Source organism: Lolium rigidum, chromosome 7 (genome assembly GCF_022539505.1).
Source record: "Lolium rigidum isolate FL_2022 chromosome 7, APGP_CSIRO_Lrig_0.1, whole genome shotgun sequence".
NCBI lineage: Eukaryota > Viridiplantae > Streptophyta > Magnoliopsida > Poales > Poaceae > Lolium > Lolium rigidum.
Window position 1 is genome coordinate 68,061,530 of NC_061514.1, and position 8,502 is coordinate 68,070,031.

The 8,502-nt window shown below is 47.9% G+C and overlaps 1 protein-coding gene across 1 annotated transcript; it reads right to left on the reverse strand.

Annotated features, from left to right (window-relative positions):
• Nucleotides 1-1,230: 1,230 nt before the first annotated feature.
• Nucleotides 1,231-7,901, reverse strand: LOC124675819 (anthocyanin regulatory R-S protein-like). The gene is made up of 9 exons (XM_047211892.1): nt 7,803-7,901; nt 7,402-7,565; nt 7,050-7,304; nt 6,852-6,948; nt 6,353-6,367; nt 6,178-6,234; nt 1,862-2,512; nt 1,383-1,778; nt 1,231-1,302 (listed from the first exon to the last, which is right to left on the reverse strand). Exons 2-9 carry the CDS (start codon nt 7,545-7,547, stop codon nt 1,231-1,233), a joined length of 1,689 nt encoding a protein of 562 aa, XP_047067848.1. The 5' UTR covers nt 7,548-7,565; nt 7,803-7,901.
• Between the last annotated feature and the right edge of the window lie 601 nt (nt 7,902-8,502).

Here is an 8,502-nt window from a genome sequence, read left to right on the forward strand (position 1 = left end):
CGATCATGTCCCTATGCGAGCTCACGAGATCTGTTGCGTTGCGCGCCACGCCGTCGTTATCGGCGCGCGAGACGCAAACCGCTTCACACAACTTGCCTCTTCCGTCTAGCATGCTAGCTAGAAAAGCTGCCTAATGCACCCAGAGCGGCACCCAGAGCGCCACCGTCGTCCGATCCCTGAGACCCAGGGTTTTCCTCGGAGTATTACGAGCAAAGTCGACGTGTTCGATTTGTAAACGCCGCCACTGCCCGCCATGAGTGTAGTTAGAGCTCGATTTTTTTTCCCGGTAGTCGTGCCACAACCAACACCAAACAGGCCGACGAGCTCCAGTGGAAGAGGAACCTGCTACTACCAATACCCGAGACCACACTACCCCTAGTGCTCCAGTGTTTGGAGTGAAGCCAAGGAGTACCTCCGCGAGCAGCCAGCGGAGCAACAACACAACCGAAGCCCGCCCGACTGCCCACATTGGGGCCGCAGACACCACATCGTCGCCACCCGCTAGACCTCGTCGCAACACGGTAATCGAAGAAGGTAGGAGCGGACGCCACCGAAGCCCACCTAGTCGACGACCGAGGAGATCCACCGCCCGCTCGGGCTTTGCCTTACGAGTTAGGACATCTCCAACGATGGCCAGAAGGGAGCGAGAGCTGCATGGGGTTGTGATCGGTCGGTTTAAAATGTCCCTTTTAAAAAAGGATTTTGGGTTTCTCGGTGTGGTTTGTGGTCTGGGTCGTCCAATGTACATGTCGCATCTCTAGCGATGATTGTTATCTTGATATGCTAGTCTTTCGGGGTCTTGACATGTTGATTTCTCGTTTGTCTACTACGACCGTTTTTTCCCGGCTACGGTGATGGATGAGCAAGGACGGCGGCGCGTCTTCGACTTGTACTCTTGTCTTTAGTCACTAGCTAGGAGGTCTAAGGATCTAGTATTTATTATTTTTATTACTTTTAGATTTTTATGATTATTAATACAGTAGATCGGTGTACTCTTTGTGGAAAAAAATAAAGGCATTAGCACATGAGAGCCGTGCCGGGCTGGATGCACCGGCGCTTCTGTATTGTGTGTCGACGAATTAACTCTGTTCACTCGATTTCAGCTGAATCCAAACGTCACACTAGTATCTGATTTTCTTTGTCAAATTTGAAAAACACAGACATCATCGTAAGTATATATAGTCACTAGGAGCAAAACTACCAGCGTTACGCCACGATTTGAGAATTCTTTCAGCGTCTCCCTATAGCTTTCTGAAGCGCTTCGCTGATCATCCCAGGCGCCACGGCAGCAGAACCGGCGCACTGCAGTAAAAAATCACAAGATTACATTAGTAAACCAATAACCATAACCATGGGCGTTAGCTCGATGTCCACTGGCAGACCTGAGCTCGTATCTTCAGAGCAAGAAGGCCGTCCGGCGTCGACGACTGGACGGAGAGAACGTCCAGGCCGAGGGCCTTCAGGTTCAGGGCGTCGAACACTCGTGTCATCAACAGCTCCTTCCACAGGCACTGCACCTCCAGGAGCACCTCCTTGCCCATCACGGTGACGTTCACCACGTTGCTCGGGCCGTCCTCCTTCTCCTTGGGGAGGTCGCCGAGCTCCCAAGCTTTCCTCTTGGATCCAGCCGAGGCCGAGACCTTCTTCCCGAGGACGGCATGGCGCCTCAGGCCTGTCGTTACTTTGATCGGCCTACCGCTGGATTCTAGCTCTTCTACCCTTTGCTCCAGCTCTTTGAGATAGGCTATCGTCTCTGCTAGGATGGATGCTTTGTCCACCTGCAACAAATACTTGTGTGCAAACAAATAAAGGATCGAATCGAGTATAACTAACGTCGTTCTTACGATGGTGTGTTACCTACCTTGTGAATGGACGGGACCAATGACTTGAGAATCAGGAACATCTCGTTGAGCTTCTCCCGGCGCCTTCTCTCCGACATGACATGACCCTTGACGTTACTTTCCTGAGCTCTCACTGTGCCGTCACCATCATCGTTCGTCCATGCACCGCCGGCCACGGCTTTCTTCAGCAACTTCTGAGACTCCCCGGCAGCCACGTCTTGCGGCGAGTCCGATGACATCTTCCAGGCCGTAAAGCACGACGGGCGAGAGGATTCGACGGAGCTACTTAAAGTGGCAACATCATCGGTGATCCCGCCTGCGTCCGGCACTGGCGGCGCCGCTTCCGGGGAAGACATCACCTCGAAGGACCCGTCCATGATCCAGTTATCCCCCAGACCGCGCACGTCTAGCTCCTCGCACAGGCCGTAGAGCTCGTCGATCTGCTTCGTGATCCCCTCGAGGTTGTCGTCGGACAGGCACCCCATCTCCCCGGAAATCGTCGCCGTCGCCTCGGCGACGTTGTGGTCAAGGTCCTCGAACACGATATCCGCCTCTCCTGTTTCGTTTTCTGATGGGCTGGAACTCGGCTCCTCCACCTCCGACCATGTCGGAAACCGTAGCTCCCAGAAAGTTGTGCGGATCCGGTTCACCATGTCTGTGTCCTCCAAAACCTAGCAAATCCATCGGAACCACTTTTTTAATGTTTTGAATGGATTAATCAGCAATGGTACCTACTCGGCATCTCTCGATATTATTAATATACTAGCAAAAGTGCCCGTGCGTTGCACCGGAAAATGACCGAAGATTGCTGCATTTGATTTTTATTAAATTTATTTTAGCTATGCAGAATTTAATTAATGGAAGTTTTAATTTTCTTAACATGACTCATATGCCGAAATATATTTCTTCATCAAGTCAAAAATAAAATATTTCTTCGTTTTCTCGTTTTGATAATAAGGCAGATAAGATTTAAAAAGATAGTTATGGATAATATTTTCTTCATGGTTTATTTATATTTGTATATTTTAGTAAAAGCAGAGCATGTCGTGGCTCACTTAACATTTTCTAAAAATTCACCAATTAATCACCACGGTTATAGTAATTAGGAACCAACAAATCAACTACTACCGAACAATATTGTGATTCTTGTTGAACAATTAACCAAACAATCGTGTGTCCAGTCCCAAGCTCAGCACAAGCTAAACTCAAACATGTCTTCGATCTCACGAGCTTTTTGAACTGCTCGAGGCAAAGTGTGAGCCCCACTTTGTTTGAACAAAAAAATAGAGGGGGTGCCTAATTTGCCATCGTACCCAACGACGGACCCATTTATCCGTGGACACCTTTATTTGTTTGATTTCTCAAAACAAAATAGTACAACAAAATTCTCTATTAAATCTAAAATTAAATATTGCAGTGCTTCAAATACTCCCTCCGTTCATAAAATATTGTTGGAGATTTGTCTAAATTTAGTGTATCTATACAGTAAAGAGCGACATCCTTTTATAGACATATGTATTAGGTATTTTAAATTTGAATTCAAGTTTATATGTACATAAGCGTACACCAATGCAAAAGATACACAATGTTTCCTATTTATATGCACAACACATACATGTACACGAGAAGTACAAAATCTTCTATCCACTTAGTTTCGTCTAGCACGCCAACACCAACTAAATACACAGCTTTCTATATTCTATTCACATTAGCTTGCTCTGCCCCATTTTTATTTGGATCTGTTTGCATTAGCACTGAACTTAGACTGTGGCATAGGAGACGGTATCAGCTCCCCGTAGGCCGGACCTGCCCAAGGGCCAAGTCAACCCTATTCTGGTATGGCCCTAGAAACCCCGCACGGAATCAGTCCCCTTCCCAATTTCTTTCGCTCATCCTTCCGCACCAAAGCTCGGTCCCGAGCTGGTGGCCGCAGCAGGCTTCATCCGCCGGAGATTCGAGCTTCCCCAATCTCTTTTCCTCCACAGCAGGCTTCATCTGCCGGAGATCCGCCGGAGATTCGAGCTTCCCCCGGACTTGGAGTAGGGGGTGGCACCTCTCCATGGCCGCATCAGCTTCCTACGCCGGAGATCTAGGAGGCGCCCGCCTCTCGTCTCATTTCTCCGGTCGTTCTCTGGCTGCTGTGGGGTTGTCTCACAATCGATTTTTCCTCCCATCTTTTCATGCGGCTGTTCCGCTATGTGCCGGCTCGGGCAAGGCTCTCTTTTTCATTGGAGATGGCAGCTAATTCCATCCTCAGGTTATTTGTTCTTGTTCTCGGAGGCGGCTTGTGGATTCTAGAAATCTTACGCATATAAACCGCTGAGGCAAGGTATAATGGAGCGAGGTGGGACTATCCAACACGCAAAATCCACCCGTATCAGGTTGTTTCTGATGCTCAATCGATTGTAGATTGAGACTTTTGGGCCTGGCCTTTTTTGGTGCTCGGCAGGTTGCAGCGAGGCGGAAGGCGCGGGATGTGCGGGCGGAGGCCGTTGCGCGCGGGTCTGGCCTCTGGCGGCGGTGCGCTGGTCTGCGTGGCGGGATGCGCACCATGGTGGCCTTGTGCGGGCGGCGGACGGAGCGCATTGCGGGACCCGGTCTGGGCCAGGCAACGAACCGGTACTGGCATCTGGTTGTATTATGCGCTTCGGTGGGAGGGCAAAATCGTCCAAAAAATGTTGGACGAAAATTTTGGCAGAAACCTTAGCTCCTTTATTATTAGGTATAGATATAGATTTCCTTTATCGAAAAAATGCTATTCGTAGCATAAGGTTTTGGTAATTTGCAATATGTTAGTTACCGGCGATAGTACTGCTGCCCTCCGGCCTCCGGTAAATTGACACACTGGAAGTAGAAGTTTGTTGTTCGTGCTTATTCGTTGACCTAGCTGAAATCGGCATCATGAAGTCGTAGTTTCGGTGGCTCAGTGGCGTGTGGAGTTTGTATGTCGCGATGGTAGTCATAAACGATAGGAGCGTCGATGTTTATCCATGGCGAGTACCTAGCGCTATGGATGTGATGATCAATGATCGAGTCGAGAGGCGATGAGTTCTTGGCATGGGAAGGCATAGTATGGCGGCGGCCAGTGTCATCAATGGCGAGTGCCATTGGCGTCATTCCCATTTTGAAGGCATCACTTACATCTCTTCTCATCCTTCGTAGAGCTTTGTGTCTTCCTAGTGCTTTGGGGTGAAAGCTAATGATCTCTTGGTATGAACAAGCAGCGACGCCACTTCACTGTCATGCATGTCCTGAAGGTGCCGCCTTGAAATTGATTGCAATGTGGCTGCCATGGATGTGAAGTTCAATCATAGGATCCCCTATGGTGAGCTGCTCATATCTTCTTGCTACAGGGTATCTAACATCACCATGGGCCTCGTCTATTTCTATGTGGCATATACATATCGAATTGTCAAAGTGAACAACGATCCAAATAACCATTCATGGTCAACAAGTCAAACAAGGGGAGAACACAAAAAATAAATTCAAGAGGAGAAGTCCAACTCAAAAAAGTCCAAGTTGTTAGAAGCCTAATTTATTGTGTAAGTCCAACCACCGATACTATATCTAGCTCAGATTGGCATGTACCCTCATCCACTCCCACTTCAATCAAACTCAAGGGACACCCCTCTAAGGTACTGTGTAACGCTTCGGGGTGGGTGCTCAGATCTGAGGGCCCTTGTAAGGGTCGGATCGTCGAAAGAAGGAGAACTTTTGAAGTGGCCACATGGTAACATCGTATGAGCCACACGATTCTCTCATCGAGGAATCTTTGAAGTGTCCTTGATTCATGCTCGGGCAACTCTCAATGGCTCTTTCAGCGCATCTCCTAATATAGGAGTAGGTGACTCTCTATGCGAACATATAAATTAAAAAATAAACGTCTAGGTGACAAATTTGTCATGTGTACGGCGACATTCACTATAAGGCTTTGCAACTACTCTCCTAGCCACATCCCTACTCTCTAGCTATTTCCGCAATGACAACTTGGCGGCTTCTAGAACCTGAAAGAGGGGTAGAGCTATCCTGCCTTTGTGGCTTTGCCTATTCCTTTTGGTCTGCGTGACTTGATGCGGTTTCGTGGATCTTTCGCATGAGTTTTATTTTGGTATTCACAGCGTTTGGCGTGCATGCATATGTGCCTTATCTTCTGCGAGGTTTGTTGGGGCGTTATTAAATTTCCCCAAGGCTAGTTTGCTGGTTTCTGAGACACCATGTAGCCACATATACAGTAGATACTATAACATATACAGTAGATACTATAACATGATTTAATTGATGGAAGAGTTATAAAAATAGAGAGGTGAAAGTCATATGCACAACCCCACGAACCAACCTGATCAGCCGTCCCCAGCTCGAGCACACCGCCCATGAATGGGATGCAAGCAACTGTCTGAAAAATGTGACCCAAGAAAGGCAAGCATGGAGTTGGGGTCAGAAATCTAAAGGGTGAACACGTGACATGCAGTGCTAATTATGACATGATGCAAGAATTAATGAAGTGTACTGACCTGAATAGACGCGGTCTGAATTAGCCGGCAGATAGCATGGCCATGCAAAAGTGGAAATCATGATATATCAGTGAGTACTATACATAAGGCTAGCCATAGTGCTACTATCATAAGGAGTATCATACATGCCACCTTGGCCAAAATCTGATGTGGCGCTATAATTAATGAGGAGAGATGTGATAGTGGTATCATAATATGATACTATATCATAGCACGTAAAACTAGAAAATTTAATGTCAAATACATCCTATGCACACAATTGTATTGAGATTCTACAAATAATTAAATATCATGAGATTATGATACTACTATATGATACTAACCACTATAGGGGTAGTATCATAGACTTGTATCATATGAATGATAACACTATAAGATACTTTACACTATGGCCAGCCTAAACATAGTTCATGTACAGATTCCCCAGATATTAAGAAGAGAGACGTTTCTTGCAACAAATGAAATAAAGAGAGAGAGGCTTGAAGACGTACGTACGTACCTTGGCTAAGAGCGCGCGTTGGAAGATTTTGGTGTCCGCAAAGTGAGCGTTGCAGAGCCAAATAGGTTCATTGGTCGCAAAGCTTTTGCCAGGCAAACTGATCGTACATGTACAGCAGAACACCAAATTGAACACCTCAGTCTAACCGGCACAGTAAATCTTAACATGATAAGATGAAAGTCCAGAGTCTAGACGAACCCTTGGCCAGGCCGGAAGGCGTAGGTCATGCAGACCGTGTAGTACCACTCGGCGTCGCCGAGATCCTCCGGCGAAAGCGAGGCAGCGGGACGTCTGGCCCGGTGGTCGCATTCGCCGGAGAGTAGCGACTGGTAGACCTCCCTCAGCTGCTGGCTCCTCTCCAGTACGAGCTGGTCGGCTGTAAGCTCCGTCGAGTTGGTGATCTTCCTCGTCTTTATCTCGCCGTTGTAGAATCCGTCCTTCCACGTCAAGGATCTGCAAACAAACGGAACAGGCCAGCCGGCATCGTAAGAGGAACGGAGCCGGCAGATGTTCGTCACTAGCTTGAGTGATCATCAAACGATATTATTACCCCGGGCGGCTGGTAGACATGGACCAGAATATGGCGTAAGTCCAGTTGATGCTCCTCACGGCGGCAGCGAGCTGGTTGCTAAATCGCTTCCCCGGTGACGGCGGTGTGGGTTCTTCCTGGCTCAGAGGGGCTGACGATAGTGCCATTTCCACACTATTTCTTTCCTGCATATGCAAGCAGAATCAGAAGGTGAAGCTAGAAGAGACAAAGCAGCAAAACAAATATCAAGAAAGGTATGGTTGGGTAGTATGGGAAGTATATCATCTCAATTAATTTTAGTTCATGCTGGTGTGCTAACAACCTTGTGGACAGATTTCTCAAAGAGAGTACAAAGAGCAATTTTCGTACTAGAGTAAGTAGAAGGAAGAAGTAATTAAGAGAGTGAAACTAGTTAAGCTAACCAAGAATAGAAGACAGAGCTCCAAAGCTAGTTGAGCTTTAGTTGAGCTCTGGAGACCAGAAGCCAGGAGACCATTGGCAACCTTTCGTCGCAGAGGAAGATGGAGCTACTATATATGCAAATGTACGTACCAAGAATCCAAGGCATGCTATATAGATCTTTCAGCAGATTGGGCAACGACTGCGACATCAGTACACAATAGCAAAGCACTGTACGTTCAAACACTGTTACACTAACCACTACAGGAATGGTCGGAGACGCCGACGGCCAAACCCTACGCCGAGGGCGTTTTATCGGGGCCGTCGGCGTATGGCCTCGCCGGGGCAGCGCCGGAAGCCGACCGTCGGCGTCTAGATACCGTCGGCGTACAGGCTCCTACGCCGAGGGCCGCCGTCGGCGTCTACCAGCCCCTCGGCATAGGCAGTAACATGGTGCCTGTTCCAGCGGCGACATGACGGCCCTCTCACGGCGTCTCACAGACGCCGAGGGCTACCCTCGGCATAGGGCCTGGCCCCCCTATGCCGACGGCCACCCTCGGCATATAGAACCTTTTTTATTTTTTTTTCTTTTTTCTCTCTCTCATATTACTTTATATTATGTTTCTATTATTTATTTACTAGTATGAATTCTGTAAAAAAAGGTTCTATTTTTTAAGAATTCGACGATGCATTGCATATATGTAGGTCCCACGGGTGACGCTC